The 18,863-nt window shown below is 37.8% G+C and overlaps 1 protein-coding gene across 8 annotated transcripts in view; it reads left to right on the forward strand.

Annotated features, from left to right (window-relative positions):
• Positions 1-18,863, forward strand: part of SCAF8 (SR-related CTD associated factor 8) — a 198,682-nt gene that overhangs the window by 19,807 nt on the left and 160,012 nt on the right. For all 8 annotated transcript variants that reach the window (XR_003003604.1, XR_003003601.1, XR_003003600.1 and 5 more), the window contains 2 exons: positions 12,569-12,652; positions 16,415-16,459. Coding sequence is in view for 3 of the 8 variants with exons in the window: in XM_024747921.1 (XP_024603689.1) it covers positions 12,569-12,652; positions 16,415-16,459 (129 nt within the window). In the remaining 5 variants the exon portion in view is untranslated. The remainder of the gene's footprint in view (positions 1-12,568; positions 12,653-16,414; positions 16,460-18,863) is intronic.

Below are 18,863 nucleotides of genomic sequence, written 5' to 3' on the forward strand. Positions count from 1 at the left end.
TGAAGAAGCTGGATAGATTTATTTTTTAGCTGTATTTGGTTACCTGATTATCTTTGGAACCTAGTAAGCTAATTTATCAAAGTTAAATCAGCTTATATTTGAATAATATGTGCAAGGAAGTTTTTGCATTTAATTCTTATATTTATGAAGTTGCAGTTATTGCAAATATTTTCTATTTGTCATGTAACATTAGACATTTCCATATTTCTGCATTAATAATGTGTATATCAGGTTTCTATCTCTTAGTATACCTTACTAAATCTCTCTTCCTGGACATTTTTTTTTTAACTGCCATATAAAATGTTGATGTAAAAATAATCATGATTATGGCCTTTTGCTTCTTAAAATGTGTAAAGTCACTGGTGAAATTTTATAGCTCTTATATATAGTGCCATACTGTCTTTTTCTTACAGGTACTGTAGTTTTCAGTTCTAAAATTTCCATTTGGTTCTTTTTTGTAGTTTCTCATTCTGTGCTGAAAACTTCTATCTTTGCATTTATTTCGGGAGTTTTCTCCTTTACCTTATTCAGAATGATTATAACTTCTTTAAAGTCCTTGATTGGTAATTCCAACATCAGTGTCATTTTGGGGTTGGCATCTGTTGATTATTTTTTCCCTGATCAGTGTGGACAGATTTTCCAGGACAGTGAGAGAGAGAGAGAGTAAGTGTGTGTGTGTGTGTGTGTGTGTGTGTGTGTGTGTGTGTGTGTGTGTGTGTGTTTTGGTATGTCAAGTAAGTTTGGCTTGTATGCTAGACATTTTCAATATTGTAGTATTTTATTAAAATCCTCTGAATAATGTTGATTTTTGTTTAGCAGGTATTCAACTTGGTTTGGTTCAGGATGCAAGTTCTGTCTTGCCTTTTTGGGTGGTTCCAGTGTCAGTTCAGTTTTCAAAGCATTTCTTTTGCTGTTTAGGTGTGCCCAGCATATGTTCCACTCACTTGTCTAGGTACTGGGTAATGGTTTACATAGATATTATTTCTCAAAGCCTCTGCTGGGCTTCTTTGGGTCTGTTTCACACAGGCACAATTTTAGGACAAGCCCAGGACTTATGTTGGGTTCCTCTCTATCTCTCTCTGGGGTTCCCATACTCTCTCCAGATCCCAGGGCATCCTTTTCCTTGTTCTCTGGCCAAAAAGTCAGGTTTCTCTCCAGGTTTAGCCTTCAGAGTGAAGTGGCAAGAGAGAGAAGAAAATGGTATTTTTGGATAGTAGGGGCCCTTTTCCTGTCTGGAGATGGCTTTTCTCTTGGCGTTTTTGGTGCTGGCGTGGCAACAGTGGCTGTCCTTTAACCTTTAGCAGGGCCTGGGAAGAAAAGGGGGAGGAGTTGTTTTTTCCCTCACCCCTGCTTCCCCGGTAGTGTGGACGATTCCTTTTACCTAGTCTTCTGGCTAGATGAAGGGGGTTTCCCCTAGTATTGTATTTTTAATTCTGGTATTGGCTGCACCATTTAATAATGCCGGCTCTGGGATAAAAGTCCGGAAATAACAGAGGAACACAAAACACTGCGAAATTTTTTACCTTAACATCCACACACAGCTCCCCGCCCCGCTGTAACTGGTCATTATTCAAGTTTGATTCCAGTGGCTTGGTGTTCCCTTTTACAGCATCCTCAGGTAGTTGTTTTTTATATGTAGTCAGTAGGGTTTACTTGTAATCAGTGAGAGCGAGAGAGGGTACAGTTGCTTACTCTATCTTGGCTGACTGTAACTCTTATGTACCTTTTTTAAGAGTATTTTTTAACCCCCCTTTTCCAGGGACTTGGGAGGGTTGTATAAATTTGGATGTTGGATTAAAGGACCATGAAAATAAGTTCTTGTGGCCTAAATTTAATTCTTTAAATGGTAATATTTTGGGGGGGAGAGATGATAGTTTTTCTTTGTTACTAACACAGTTTTAAGCTATAACTTAGGTTCTAAAATAGCTTCCTTTTTGACAGTATTTAAAACTGTAATATTAACCTTAGATGTCTGCCATGCTTGAGAAATGGGATATTCTGCTTAATAATATAAAAGGTTAATTATTTATGTGAAACTGCTTATAGCCGATAGCAAAAGATAATTTATGAAGGATATAAACATTTGTATTTGTCATAATAATCTGGTTAGCACCTTTATATATCAAATTCTCGCTTTTTGTTTTTCATTTTCTTTTTTTTTTTTTTTTTTTAATTAGAGGATCTCTAACCCACCCCCCGCCAAAGTTTGGTATACAAATTTGATCTTACTGGACAGATGTTTGCATAATTCAGATTTATAATTAAAAAAAGATAGGCATCATTTCCTTTTATAATATCTTACATTTTTAAAGAAGGGATTCTGGGGCTTCTCTGGTGGCACAGTGGTTAAGAATCTGCCTGCCAATGCAGGGGACATGGGTTTGAGCCTTGGCCTGGGAAGATCCCACATGCCGCTCAGTAACTAAGCCCAGGAGCCACAACTACTGAGCCCGCGTGCCACAACTACTGAAGCCCGCACGCCTAGAGCCCATGCTCTGCAACAGGAGAAGCCACCGCAATGAGAAGCCCATGCACCACAAGGACAGTAGCCCCTGCTTGCCTCAACTAGAGAAATCCCATGGGCAGCAGTGAAGACCCAACACAGCCAAAAATAAAATGAATAAATTAAAAACAGAAAAATTAGAGAAGCTGCCACCCTTTTAAAAAAACAAAAAAAGGGATTCTAGATTTGAGATTCTGAAAAAGATGTACAATTTTGCATACTCTTCACCGTATCACATTGTTACCTTCATTATATGCTTAACTGTACTCTGCAGAGTGTTTCTGTTTGTTTGTTAGAATGTTGTCCATCGCCAAAAGCAGCCCATTGGTTTCATGAGAACAGAGACTGTCTACCTATTCTATTGGATCCATAGTGCCTGGTACTAATTGAGTATATTTGGAATGAGTGATGAATTCTTGGATTATAGATGATTTGCATTTTCTGCTGTCTTCATGCTTTTTTTGCATTTCCAGCTTTTCCATAGTAAAATACTTTTATAATCAGAAAAAAGTTATAAGATTTTTTTTTAAGGTGATTATTTTTTATGTTCTCTCACTGGTTTTTAGGTATTATGTAACATTTCAGGTTTTGTGCTTTGGTGTTTGTAATTATTTATGCCCCCCCCGCCCCAAAGATGCATTTGAAACTTTGTTCTGAAGTTTTCATGCTGGCACAATATTTAGTGTAAAATTGGGAGTTCTGCCTTTGTTAAAAGCCTGATCTGGTGGTCCTCACAGGATATCTGTGATGTATCTTATATTTAGCCTTTGTTCTTTAAACATTGTGATTGCTCAAGAATATTGCTACTTCAGTAGAAGTTAACCCAAGTTTATAAAGAGCTTTGTTTCAAATACTTTTTACGAAGAAATTTACTTTAAAAAACCTTAGGAAAATGTCGATATTGGTCACATTATTGTTTTAGAATGTGCTTTTCTTAATGTTGGATCTACTACTGTTAGTCTAATGCTAATGTTCTCATCACATTTTGTCATGTCCTGTGAGTCTGATTTTATACGTCACTTTGTTACATGCTTGTATTATCAGATAGTTTATATTGTATTCCAAACCAAAAGTAATATGGAAGATTGTGCTATGTAAAGAAAGGAGAACTCATATGTTAGGGAGTGAGAAGTTTTGGATATGGAGAATACCTAGTTTTTGACTTGTTGAGGTAAAATTTGTAATGAGGTGTATTGGTTCTCAGGTATTAAAATTGGTGAATATTATGCTCTTTAAAATGACTATCAGTGAAACAAGTCTCTTATTTACTTTTTTTATATATATATACATTTATTTATTTAATTTTTGGCTGTGTTGGGTTTTCGTTGTTGCACGAGGGCTTTCTCGAGTTGTGGCCAGCAGGGGCTACTCTTTGTTGCGGTGCGCAGGCTTCTCGTTGCAGTGGCTTCTGTTGTTATGGCACGCGGGCTCAGCTGCTGTGGCTCACAGGCTCCAGAGCACAGGCTCAGCAGTTATGGCTCACGGGCTTAGTTGCTCTGCGGCATGTGGGATCTTCCTGGACCAGGGCTCAAACCTGTGTCCCCTGCATTGGCAGGCGGATTGTTAACCACTGCACCACCAGGGAAGCCCTCTTATTTACTTTTTATTCCTATATGCAAAATACTGAATTTCTATTTTTAAAGTTAGGAAAAGACAGAGAATTGTTTTATTTTGAACTTTTAATTTCTGTTGAATACTTTGAATTATAAAAATGGTTTTTGCAAAAATATTTATGAAAAGTAAAAAAATGTATGCAGTCAAGTTAGAAAATTAAGATAAATTGTTCACAGCTTTCTTCTACTTTGTTCATATTCTGTTGCTGTGTAACACATTGCCACAAACTTAGCTTGCGGCTTAAGCACCATGCATTTATTTCACAATTTCTGTGGGTCAGGATCAGGCACTGGTTAGCTGGGACCTCTGCTGATGGGCTCACTAGGCCGAAGTCAGGGCGTCAGCCAGGCAGGCTGAAATTTGTGGTCCTCTGCCCAGATCATTCAGATTGTTGGCTTAATACAGTTCCTTGCCATTGTAGGACTGAGGTCTCCATTTTGTTTGCTGGCTATGGGCTGGGTGTCTTTCGGAGTTCCTAGCAGCCACCCTCAGGTCCTAGTTGCCTTGTAGCCTTCTTATGTGTGTCTTCACATGGCTGTGAGAGGGAGCTAGTTCTCTGGTGTCTCTTCTTAGAAGGACAGTAATTTTATTGGATAAGGCCTTCACTCTTATGACCTCATTTAACCTTAAATACAATACTTCCATAAAGGCCCTATTTTCAAATACAGTTGACCCTTGAACAACACAGGTTTGAACTGTGAGGGTTCACTTATATGTGGAATTTTTTCAGTGGTAAATGCTACAGTACTAAACAACCCATGGGTGGTTGAATCCACGGATACAGAACCATAAATATGGAGGGCTGGCTATAAGTTACATGTGGGTTTTTGACTATGTGGAGGGTCATCACCCCTGACTCTTGCATTGTTCAGTGGTCACTGCATAGTCACGTTAGGCATTGGGACTTCAACATATGAAATTTGGGGAGAGATACTGTAGAAGGCCAGCGTTGGCAAGTGGAGTTAAAACAAGATTGTATTAAAATGTAATTGTTACATTTTTCAGAATAACGTATGCATGTAGTTTCTTTTTAAGTACAAAAGAGATTTTATTGGAAGCTCTTTCTTCTCACCCTGTGCTGGATCTCCAAAAAGAACAGTGTTTTAATTCATAACACTTCTGATGATAACCTTCATATCACTAAGCAATAATTTTATATGTGTTTCTTTAATGGTCAATTTTAGACAGTGACATTTTGCAACGGTAGGTGAGGCATTAGTTCATTTGTGCTGGTCTTGCCCTCTGAATACCTTGATTTTTTTTTTTTTTTTTTTTTTTAACCACTGCGCCACCAGGGAAGCCCTGAATACCTTGATTTTGAATGGTGAGACTGGATTTTTGCAGGGCAAATTATTTCCCTCTTTGGCTGTATCTGTGTGTTTTGGGGCTTGCGGTTTTCTCTTTGTTTCATCAGTTAACCAGTCCTCTTACCACATTTCCATTTTCTGGAAATTTTCTTGTCTGCTTATTCTGTTCCCATTCCCATTCTACTTTTTATTGTGAGTTTTAAATACCTTTAAAAAATTATTCCTTTTTTGTCCTGCCAGTAAGAAGAAGAAAAGGAAAAGGTGGTCAGCATGCTATCTTGAGTTGAAAGTACCAAGATTGTGTTGGATCCAGGAACTTTTGTGATTGTCTGATTTCTTAGGAGATTTGAAGGATCCTAACTCTAGTACTCTCAAGGCCCTGAAGGACCATTGTAGAGAAAAATGAATTGGATTGATTAATATTTTAGGTTCACACTTAAGGTTAATTCATATTGGACATAGAATCAACCTTGAAGGCATAAGATTAATCTGTAAATGAGCAAGATTTTACCCCAATTTAATGGTTCTCTTGGGTTTGTCAGGTCACATGTGTTTTTGTTGCATTCTTCCAGGGTCATGGTAGAATTCATTTAATATTGCTCAAATTGGGAAAGGCACTAAAATTTTTGAAGTGAAGAGTTTGCTCGAAATAACAAGCATGAAGTACAACATTTTGTTAAATTTTGGGTAATGAGCCTTACTCTGTGCATAGATGAGGAAAGGCCTCAATACGCTTTGCAGGATTTGAGAGTGTCGTGTTTATCCAAAAACAAACAAAGTGGAGTGTTTGTAGGATTGAGAAATAAAATTGCCCAATATCGGGTTGACCTGGTTTTGTAAAAAGGTTATGTTGGAACACACCCTGCCCATTCATATATGAGTTGTTTGTGGCTGCTTTCTTTACCCAGGGGTAGTGCTGAGTACAGGCATACCTCAGATGTTTCGGGTTTGGTTCTAGACCACCGCAATAAAGCAAGTCACATGAATTTTTGCTTTCCCAGTACATATTAAAGTTATGTTTACACTATACTAGTGTGCAGTAGCATTCAGTCTAAAAAATGTACGTACTTTGTTTTTAAAACTTACTGCTAAAAAATACCATCATCTCAGCCTTTGGCGACTTGTCATCTTTTTGCTGGTGGAGGGTCTTGCCTCGCTGTTGATGGCTGCTGACTGACCAGGGTGGTGGTGCTGAAGTTTGGGATGGCCATGGTAATTCCTTAAAACAACAGTGACGTTTTTGCTGCATGGATTGATTCTTCCTTTTACAAACAATTTTTCTGTAGAATGCAGTGCTTCTTTAAAGCATTTTTCCATAGTAGAACTTTCAAATTGGAGTCAGTCCTCCGAAATCCTGCCTAATCAACCACGTTTATGTAATATTCTGTATCCTTTGTGGTCATTTCAGCAGTCTTCACAGCATATTCACCAGGATAGAATTCTGTCTCAAGAAACCTCTTTGCTCATCCATAAGAAGCAACTCCTCATCCTTTAAAATTTTATCATGAGATTGCAGCAGTTCAGTCACATCTTCAGGCTCCACTTCTAATTCTACTTCTCTTGCTATTTCTACCACATCTGCAGTTACTTCCTCAATGAAGTCTTGAACCCCTCGAAGTCAACCATGAGGGTTGGAATCAGCTTCTTCCAAACTCCTGTTAACGTTGATGTTTTGACCCTTTCCCATGAATCATGAATATTCTCAATGGCATCAGGAATGGTGAAACCTTTCCAGAAGGTTTTCACTTTACTTTGCCTGGATTCATCAGAAGAATCACTCTCTATTGCAGCTATAACCTTACGAAATATATTTCTTAATAAGACTTGAAAGCTGAAATGACACCTCAATCCATGGGCTGCAGAATGGATGTTGTGTTAGCAGGCATGAGAACATTAATCTCATTGTACATCTCCGTCAGAGCTCTGCAGTGACCAGGTGCATTGTCAGTGAGCAGTAATATTTTGAAAGGAATTTTTCTTTTTCTGAGCAGTAGGTCTCAACAGTGAGCCTAAAATATTCAGTATGCCATCTTGTAAATAGATGTGCTGTCCTCCAGGTTTTGTTACTCCATTTAGAGAGCACAGGCATAGTAGACTGAGCATAATTCTTCAAGGCGGTAGGATTTCCACAAGGGTAAATGAGCACTGGCTTCAGCTAGTCACCAGCTGCATTAGCCCCTAACAGGAGAGTCAGCCTGTCCTTTGACACTTTGAAACCAGGCATTGACTTCTCCTCTCTAGCTAGAAAGTCCTACATGGCATCTTCTTCCAACATAAGGTTATTGTGTCTACATTGAAAATCTCTAATTTAGTGTAGCCTCCTTCATTGATTATCTGAGCTGGATCTTCTGGATAACTTGCTGCAGCTTCTCCATCAGCACTTGCTGCTTCTCCTTGCACTTTGATGTTATGGAGATGGCATCTTTCCTTAAATCTCATGAATCACCTCTGCTAGCTTCACACTTTTCTTCTGCAGCTTCCTCTCCTCTCTCGGCCTTCAGAGAATTGAAGAGAGTTAGGGACTGGCTCTGGATTTGGCTTTGGCTTAAGGGAATGTGGTGTCTGGTTTAATCTTCTATCCAGACCACTGAAACTTTCTCCATATCAGCAGTAAGGCTGCTTTGCTGGCTCATCATTCACGTATTCACTGGAATAGCACTTTTAATTTCCTTCAAGACCTTTTCCTTTGTATTCGCAACTTGACTGTTTGGCGCAAGAGGTCTATCACCCTGCCTCCTTCACTGACACGGGGTTGCAAAGCACGGTGAAATGAAATATGCCTGTCGTGCGATAGTAACTGTGTAGCCTCCAAAGCCTAAAATATTTACTGTGCTGCCCCCTGGCCTAATCAATAATGGACAACTTAAAAACTCTTTATTAGAAATGAGTTTTGTGGGGGAGTAGCCAGCAGCCACTGAGAAATCTCCGTTTAGGTTAAAGATTTCTCAAACCTTGATTGAAGTCATTAGAAACTGATTTGATTTGAAGAAGTTGTTTTCAGATCTAAAAATGTGCATTTCATGTGGTACATACAGGTGATAGAATAGAAAATTTAAATGTTACTGATTGAAAGAGCACTCTGCAGTGTAACTGAAAGGAGTTGAAAAACGAGAATGAATGAGTTAGACTGAAAGCCCAGGCTGTTGTTTAGTATCTTTCCTTTGAATCCATAAGTCTTGAGTAGCCAAAGGAAGGACACGTCAGGACTGGGACTTCATTAAGTTTTAGTAAAGGCATTCTGTGAAGAATTAGACGAAGTGATCTATGCCTCTTTTCTGGCTGTCAGATTTAATAAAGAAATGAGATTTTAGAGAATCTAAATAAATGGTTAGTTGGAAGCACATGTATTCAGTGGGCCTTTGAAAAGTACTTAATTGCTTAGTATTTTTCTAAGTAATACCTTAAGTTTCTGCAGTATTAAAGAGGGTCTCTCAGACATCCCTGGTAGTGCAGTGGATAAGAATCCACCTTCCGATGCAGGGGACACGGGTTCAAGCCCTGATCAGGGAACTAAGATTCCACATGCCGAGGGGCAGCTAAATCTGTGCACTACAGCTGCTGAGCCCCCGCGATCTGGAGCCTGCACGCCATAACGAAAGATCCTGCATGCTGCAGCGAAGACCCCGAGTGCCGCAACTAAGACCTGACACAGCCAAATAAATAAAAGTAAATAAATAAATTAAAAAAAATAAAGAGGGTCTCTGATAAGAGCTGACTTTTCATGCTGTTGAAATGTTTTACAAGTCTAAGTTATATTTTCCCTACCTCATTCTCCCAGCCTCCCCCCTGCCCAATAAAAAAAGGAAGGAAGAAAGAGAGCAAAGTTTTTGATCTGCTAGAATATGGACCAGTGCTTGATTGAAACTTTAGGGCTTTACCACACAAAATGAAAGAAGTAATATATTGTCAACTATAGGAAGACCCTGGTGCCTCTTCATTGCCCCAGTCATATAAATTACTATGGAATGTACCTTCAGGTACCTGAGTGAATAAATGTTTGATGCATACTTTAATATTATTCATTTAAATGGAGAATGCCTCCAAAGAGAAGGATTTTAATTTAATAATGGCTAGCCCTGTTGAGTGACTTAAGTGTGTTCTAAAAGCTTTATATGCAATGTTTCTGTAAAATGAGTATTGCTTCTGTTTTCTAAACGAGAAAACTAAAGTTCAGAGGTTTAGCAACTTTGTATTAAGGTAACATAGTTGGAATTAAAATCCAGGTCTTTCTGTGCAAAGCTTGTACAATGCTGTGTCTTGTATGTACTTGTTCATTTTAATTTATTCTTAACAAATTCTTATTCTCAACGAATTCTTATTCTCTGCCAGACACCGAGGATACAGTTTGGACAAAGGGGGAAAAGAAATCTAAGCATAAAAGGCAGAGTTTCTCTTCTTAGAGCTTATTCTTTAGTAGGAGAGGGCAGGTCTGGATCTCAGATGGGCTGCAGTCTGGGCCTGCTAAGAACTTCTGGGAAATTGACCTTTGCTTTACACAGCTTGCTGAAAACACTGTGTTGATGTTATTTTGCACCTAGTGAGGTGATTGGCATACAGTTAGATTTTCTAAAACCGACAGGTAGGAATTGAGGCCATGAGTATATTAAAATTCCCTGTGAGTTTGACAGAGGTAGCTTCTTAAATGATCTGGTGGGATCCTAACCCCGGTTGGGCAGTATCATCAACAAGTGGACACCTCTGTGGGAACTTAAAGGGAAAGACGTTTATACTCCTCCCAAGGTTGATTTCAGTTTGGACAGCTCTTGGTGTTCAGTTAGTGTCTTATTGCTTAAACTGCGTTAAAGGAACTTGTATCCTTTGTCTCAAGGATGTCAGTCTTTGTCACCCTTTGGGACAGTCCTTTTAAAAGTCAAATATTAGTTAAATAATCATGCAAGTAAGTGTCAGATTCTGTGATGAATGCTTCAAAGGTGAGTGACAGTACAATGAGGGTATAAAAGGTGGTATAGGGGCTTCCCTTGTGGCGCAGTGGTTGAGAGTCCGCCTGCCGACGCAGGGGACACGGGTTCGTGCCCCGGTCTGGGAAGATCCCACATGCCATGGAGCGGCTGGGCCCGTGGGCCATGGCTGCTGAGCCTGCGCACCCAGAGCCTGTGCTCCGCAACGGGAGAGGCCACAACAGGGAGAGACCCGCGTACCGCAAAAAAAAAAAAAAAAAAAGGTGGTATAGCTCTGGTTGGGGAATTGTAGGAAGGCTTTCCTCATTAGGTGATGCTTTAACTAAGATGAATGATTATGCGTAAACTAGTAGCGAGGTCCAAGTTCTATTCCAAATAGAGGAAACAAGCCCATTTTTAAAGGCTCTGTGGCAGGGAACTGAAAAAAGACCATTGTGCCTAGGGCAGAGAGCTGGGGAGAGGAGCATGGTATGAGACGAGACTGGAAAGGTAGACAGGAATTAGATCAGGCAAGGGCCTTGTATGTGTAGATTTTTGTGTCTCTCCAAAGAGTGGGAAGTCATTGAACCTTTTAGGGTGGTAGAGGAAGTGGGTATCAGTCACCTGATCAGATTAGTTTTTGAAAAGATAGACATGCTATCACAATGAGCGAGATGAAGTTAATTTGGACTGTGGTCATGGTGGTGGTTGGAGGAAGAAGAGGCACACATGGAGGAAACTGGGTAAAAATCAATAGAATTCAGTGATGAATAGGTTATAAGGGCTGCTGGAGCAAAGGCTATAGAGCAGCGATCCCCAACCGTTTTGGCACCAGGGACCGTTTTCGTGGAAGACAGTTTTTCCATGGACGGGGTTGGGGGGCCGGGATGGATGGTTCAGGCGGGAACAGGAGTGATGCGGAGCAGCAGATGGAGCTTCGCTCACTCGCCCCCCGCTTGCCTCCTGCTGTGTGGCCCGGTTCGTAACAGGCCATGGACCACTGCTGTCCCGCCCCGGGGGTTGGGGAGCCCTGCTCTAGAGGACTCCCTAGTTGTTTAACCAACCAGTGTTGTTTTGAGTTGCTTTGCAAGTCTGTTCAAGTTTTTGCGATGTTCTGAGGGCCAAAGCTTAGTTTCCAGGCTTCTAGTTAATATCTTATAGCATTGTAGTTAAATTCCCAGCATCATTTAATACCAGTTTTCATGAGTATTTATTTAAGCTTAGTTATTTGTCTTTTGCCTAATTCCCCCACCTTGTCTTCATCCGTTTTCTCTCTAAGCAGTATTATTGTCCTTTGCATATATGAGAAGTCTTAAAACAAAAATTTGGGGCGGGGGGGGTGGGATTATTGCTAAATATTAGATCTCTTGACTTCTAAAAACAATTATATTGAGGTGTAATTCACATACCACGCAGTTAACCGATTGAAAGTGTGTAATTGAGTGGCGTTTAGTATGGTTGTGCAGTCATCACCACAGTCAACTTTAGAGTACTTCTGTCACCTAAAAAACATGCTTTACTCATTAGTTATCACTCCTCATTTCTCCCCAGCTCCCCCAGCTCTAGACAGTCACCAATAGATTTGCCTTTTCTGGACATTTCATATAAATGCAATTCTGTAACTTGTTTTAAATATGGCTTTTTAAACTGAGCATGTTTTCAAGGTTCATCCATGTTGTAGCATGTATCAGTACTTCATTCCATTTTCATGGCTAATATTTCATTGAATGGGTAGAAGAAATTTTGTTTATCCATTCCTCAGTTGATGGACATTTAGGTGGTTTCCACTTTTTAAATGAATTTTTTATGAATAATGCTGCAGTGACGGTTTGTGTACAAGTTTTTATGGGAACGTATATTTTCACCTCTGTTGGGTATATACCTGGGAGTGGAATTGCTGGATCATATTACATATTATTTTTCATTTTTTGAAAAACTGCCGAAATGTCTTCCAAAGCTGCTGCACCATTTTACATTCCCGTCAGTAATGTGGATAAGGGTTCGTTTCTCTACATCCTTGCTAACACTTGTCTTTTTGATTATAAGCAAGTAAGTGTAAAGTGATAATCTCATTGTGGTTTTGATGTGTATTTGCTTGATGGCTAATAATGTTGAACTTGATTTTTAAAAGAAAAGCAGTACTTTAATTTCACTGAGGATATAAAAATAGAAATGGTTGGTAATTTCATGTAATTTCTTAGACACCAGTTTTGCTGTGTTTAAAATTTGTTCTTCTTTTTCATCAGTTGTATTCCCTGAATGACTACAAGCCACCCATTTCTAAAGCGAAAATGACCCAAATTACTAAAGCAGCCATCAAAGCTATTAAGGTGAGTAACACCTTTTATTCTTGTGTTTTTCAAAGGAAATACTAAACTAATATTTTGGAGGAGGGATGATTTTTTATAGATTATATGCTGTCTTCCTCTTTTCAGAGTCAGTACATGTTCAAGAGAAAAAGCGCAAAAATGAAAATCTGTCACCTGCAAACTCTCTCACCTAGAGATAAACACTTAATATCTTGATAAATATTGTTCCATAAACTTGGAAGCAATCATTTTCCCTTATTTTTCTTAGGTAGATTTTAGATGTAGCCACATTGTGGAGAACATGTTTAACATTGTTATTTGTCACACTGACTTTACAGAATCTTGAAATACAAGTTAAGAAAAGGTTTCTTTAAAAAAATTAATGTATTCTTTTTCTTATTGATTGTATTATAGATTTAAAAATGGGCCATTATGGAAAATAATTGGGCTTCATTGTACATAGGACATTTAAACTGTGGGAAGAGGCCACAGGTATTTAGCCATTGTTCTGATAACAGTGGTTTTGATTTATGGATACTTCTGAAAATCTCAGGAAAAGGTTGGATCATCTCTAGAGAAATACACATATGTACAGAATTTTGCATAAAATTTCTTGGTTTTAGGGACCTTATGAAGCTCGACCATAGACATCTCTCCAAAATGTTCTTGTCCCCAAAGCTAAGACTCCCTGCTCTAGTAGGGTTGTTAAAATTGAGAATGAGTGAGTGCTTATTTTTAATTAAGTAGGTATTAACCTATAGATATTTGGTGATACGTTTTTCTGCTCTGAGCATTAGCTCATAACCAGAAGCACCATTATTTAAATAAGTCGTCTTTTTTGTTTTTTCGTTTGTTTTTGGCCACACTTCGCTGCTTACGGGATTTTAGTTCCTCGATCAGGAATCAAACCCAGGCCCCAGCAGTGAAAGCGCCGGAGTCCTAACCACTGGACTGCCAGGGAATTCCCTGAATAAATTGTCTTTGACTAATAGCATTTATCTGTTAGATTTAACAAATTCTTTACAGAGAATCACTACTAGGAGAAAATTTAGGTAGTTGATTTTGCAGTGTTCTAATGCCCCAAACTTAGTTTTCAAACTTATAATTAATATCTGATAGTATTATAGTTCAAATCCCTGTATTTATATGCAGAATATCAAAGAGGGGATAAGGACAGTGACCAGTAAACACACTTAAGATAGAGAATTCTTCAAAGAAGTGATTTTTCAGTTTATCTGATAGACTCAATATAGAACGTTAGTCTCTTCTGCTTGCTTTATACCCTTCTTCATTGTGATCTGATTTTTATGGTCATGATCCTGAGAGTATGCAAACGTGTATATTATTATCATTTTTATTCTGAAAATTAATAACTGATGCATTTAATATAACCTTTTGTTGAACAGAATACTTTTTAATTAGAAGACTCTAAGGAATAGGTATTAACATTATTTCCATTTTTCACATGTTGGAAGGGTCTAAGGGAAGTAATTTGCAACAGTCAGAATAAAAACAGCTAGATTTTGATTTTCTCTCAATTAATGAGTCTCAACATGTTATACTGTACTATTTTGATTTATTGGTACTGTCTTAATGTTTTTAATTTTGAAAAAACACAAACATGTTGCATAATATAATGAGCAACACATAGCCTCTTAGATTCACCAGGTGTTAATATCTTGCTACATTTGGTTTATTTCTACACACGCGTGGGCGCGTACACACACACACACACTGAAGCACGTACATACACACTTTCGCGTTTTTTGGGCTGAATCATTTGAGAGTTCGTTTCAGTGTTCATTCAGAATCCATGTCGTCCGAGAGTTCGTTTCAGTGTTCATCAGAATAGCACGTCGTCCCTAAATACTTGAATTTGAATGTCCTAAAGCAAAGAGATTTCCTAGGTAACCAAATACACATCACGTGCAAGAAATTTCACTTTGCTATATTATTATCTAATATATAATCTACACTTTCATTTACCAGTTGTCTCAGTATTAACTTCAGCACCTGCACCTGTGCATTTTCAGGATGCAGTCGAGATCCTGTCATTTATTTATCCTGTCACCCAGCCTTTTTGCTTTGTTTTGTTTTCTTTTTCATTACATTGACATTTTGGAAGAGTTCAGACCAACCGTTTTGCAGTACTGTATTAATGTAAACTGCATTTGATACATATGTAAGTCGATATTTGAACTGCCTTTTAAATCAGATTTAGATGATACTGTGTTTCATATTAAGGTAAGTCATTGTCTTTTTATCAGTGTTTAGAGACATGATTATTCTTCTGGGTGCTTGTTAACATTGCTCACTGTCAACAAAACTTCTGATAACCTATTGCGGAAGAAGGCCTATGTGAGTTGAGTATCTTTGAATTAACAGTAAGTTGTTTTACTCTGAATTACATATAGTACATGAAGTAACTAGAAGCAAGAAGCACTGCCAAGATGTCTTCCAGAAAAATTAATATTTAATAAAAACCATTTAGTGTGTAATTACTATTTTATATATTGATTTTAAATGTTTAGTTACTTATAAAGTGCCTAATAACTTTTAAGGAGTTTGGCTTTTTTTACTTGAGTAACTTAAACTGTAGCATAAACTGTTACTTTGTAGTAAGGAAACTTTTATTGTAGATTTTGATTTGGTGAATATGAATAATGAGATTTTCCTTTATTTTTTTAAAATACGCCTTTTTATATACATTTAGTTAGTTAGTTGGTTGGTTGGTCGGGCCAGGTCTTAGTTGCGGCGTGCGAACTCTCAGTTGCAGCATGCACGTGGGATCTAGTTCCCTGACCAGGCATCGAACCTGGACCCCCTGCATTGGGAGCGTGGAGTGTTACCACTGCACCACCAAGGAAGTCCCAGTTTTCCTTGGTTTTTGACTTTATAAATGTTGGATTTCTTGCTGCAGTTCAGTTGAAAGTTCTTGTGTCTCTTCAGTCTAAGGGGATGTCCCTAAAGAGCATAATTCATGGGATCAGAAATATAAATAGAAGTACAATTCAGGATAGTTTTTTTTAAACAGAAATGTGCTGATTGTGCAGTTGCCATTGAGCTATTAAAATTAAATTAGGTACAAATTCCAGATAATTTTTGTTTAACCTGTAATTTTCATCTTATTTGTTTTCATGTTTATTCATAGTGTTGTTTCATAAAACTTAAATCTAAGTTTTCACATAATTGATAGAAGCCCATTTCTAATTTTTAATGTGTGTGCTCGCTTCTCTTCCTGCTGATTCGTTTTGGCTGATCCTTTAGAACATTATACATCTCTGTGTTTTGTTACATATACGTGCAGTTCCATTTTCCAGGAGAAGCAGAAGAAGATAATGAAGTTGAAAACATCTCCCTTGCACACATTTATTAATGCTCTTTATTTTCAGTTACTTGATTTTTCTAGTACTAACCTAATTTAGCCAATAAAACGATACTAAAGGAGAGCTTTGCTTTTTTTCCAGGAAGGAAGAATGTACATCTACCAGTGTCTTACCACCAGTATTTTGCTGTCAACCTAACTATTTGTGAAAGTTTGCTTTCTTAAAGACTGTAATAGAATTCTTTTGTATCTGTGTTAACGTAACACACTTTGGATATACTGATCATACACCTACTTGAAGAATCCCTTTACTAATCATAGTGTTTAATATGAATTTAATCAAAATTCATGATTAAAATTCATTGCTTTGATAGACCTTTGAAGCTATGTTAAACCGTATGTTTAGCAGGAAAGTTCTAATCAAACATTTAAAACCACATTTCTTTTTTTTCTTTTAGTTTTATAAACATGTGGTACAGAGTGTTGAGAAATTCATTCAGAAAGTAAGTATATAATTTTCTATATATATGCTAAATGTTCTGTAACTATAGATTAATGGCCTGCACTCTTCTCTTTTAAATCAAATACCCAAATTTAAATTGTTTTGATGGACTGTTCAAAAGTGATTCCATTTGTTTTAATATCTGATTAAGAGTTAAAATGAAAGTGCTTTTTGGATAATTCTAAAAACAAAAGCTTTTAGATAGATGTTTTTGTTAATTTGCATTGCCGTAGTGAGCATCGGTCCCTTGAAGAAAATGTTTCAATATGATTGATTTTTAAAAATTTATTCATTTATTTATTTTTTGGCTGTGTTGGGTCTTTGTTGCTGTGCACGGGCTTTCTCTAGTTGCGGCGAGCGGGGGCTACTCTTTGTTGCGGTGCGCAGGCTTTTTGTTGCGGTGGCTTCTCTTGTTGCAGAGCAGGGCTCTAGGCACGCGGGCTCAGTAATTGTGGTTCGTGGGCTGTAGAGCGCAGGCTCAGTAGTTGTGGCGCACGGGCTTCGTTGCTTCGCGGCATATGGGATCTTCCTGGGCCAGGGCTTGAACCCGTGTCCCCTGCATTGGCAGGCGGATTCTTAGTCACTGTGCCACCAGGGAAACCCCCCAATATGATTGATTTTTAATGAAATTATAGATTCATTATTTTTTATAGCCTTTAAAGAAATTCTCCCTTGTTATTTGAAGCTGAATGCTTAGAGAGCAGTCTTCCTTTTAGATAAGATGTGGTAAAATGTAGTAAAAATACCAGCCACTTTCCTTCTGCTGATTCATTTTGTCTCATCCATTAGGGCATTACACATCCTACATCTTATTATATAGACCTGAAGTTCCATTTTCCAGGGTAAGCAGAGGGAGATGAAGTTGAAAACAGCTGTTTGGCATACACTTAGTAATTTTTTTTGTAACTAGGGCCCGAGGTGACTAGATTATATTTCTTTGCCCCTTTGTGATCAGTGCCCTATTGGTGCCACATTTTTTGGGGAGGAGTACATAACTTTTATAACTTGTAATATTGTACTGTAGGATATCTGTAATTGAATTTAGGTTTTGTATTCTGCCCATTGTTCATGCCTAGATGTAAGCAGAACCAGTGAGGATCAGAGGTAAATGGCATTAAGGACTTGGCAAGGTTGCAGTGTGTTTCTTGAACGAAAATAGTTGACTGGAGCATGAATCAAAGTGATATTACTGTGTCACTAAACTAGCTAGATAATCTTGAATAAATCAGTTAACCTTTATGTGATTCAGCTTTTTTTCTCTTAAAGTCTTGTTCTCTCAAAACTTAAAGTATTGGTAAAACATATTTTGAGGTGAACAACTCGTGAGTTGAAGCTTAAGGCATGGGGTAAAATAATACGTATGCTGTGTTTTAGGTAAATCCAACTAGAAAATACAAATGTTGGTGATTGGAAAATTTCATTGTTCTAAAGCTTTTAAAAATCTTTTTCAAAAGGTTCAGTGTCTGTAAACAGTGCTTCTGAAACTACTTTTGTGCACAGGAATTACCTAGAGATCTTGTTGAAACGCAGGTTCTGTTTCCCTAAGTGTGGGTTAGTTAGGCTCTGATACAACCTCGGCAAGTTAGGCTCTGGTTAAAAAGTTTCTCCTGAGAGAAGACCTTGTGAAGAACTGAATGCTCTGGCTGTCTCAGAATGGTTCCTTTTCCTCTCCTTCCTTTGGAAGCATGCTCTATTCACTGTGAGAATTCATTTGGTATTAGGTATAACTGTTTCCTGAGACCAGCCCTCTTTTCTTACATGCTCCTGTCAGCATCATTTAGTGCTTTGTAAGTACAGCCACAATTGTTATTCAAAGCGTAAAAAATACCTCATGACATTGGAGTCTTAGGAATTCTTGCGTTTTCAGTACTGCTAGAACTTGAAAAAGAGATTGAAAACATTTCAGATTTTTTGGTCTTAATTTGCCTCTCTAGTTTCTAGTTGGTGACTTAGCCAAGTTTACCAAATATTGTAATTTTAAAACTTCTACAACATTTAAATCGTACATAATTTTTTTTTGCCATTTTATGTGGCAGACACATAAAAATGCCTAGTCTGTCAGTGAAGGAAATTCTGTACCATAATACGTTAATATAGTGTTTCTAAAGATATTGTGGAAGAAGAATTCTCTTTATAGCTTAATACTAAAACTGCTAACGTTTTTGAAGCTTTGGAATCTTCACAGCAGGCGAGGAAGGCGCATTTATTGTGTTATGTACTCATGATTCTTATGTACTGTGAGTTTATAATTGAGTTTTTATTATAAATCACGGAAAAAGGTGTATTTGTTTAAACAAAACTCACTGCATTAATCACTTTTATTACTTACCATTCAGTATTAATTTTAATAACTTACCAGCAACTTATAAATTTTATTTAGCCTTAGTCTCAAGATAATCATTTCT

Source organism: Neophocaena asiaeorientalis, unplaced genomic scaffold (genome assembly GCF_003031525.2).
Source record: "Neophocaena asiaeorientalis asiaeorientalis breed wild unplaced genomic scaffold, Neophocaena_asiaeorientalis_V1.1 scaffold123, whole genome shotgun sequence".
NCBI lineage: Eukaryota > Metazoa > Chordata > Mammalia > Artiodactyla > Phocoenidae > Neophocaena > Neophocaena asiaeorientalis.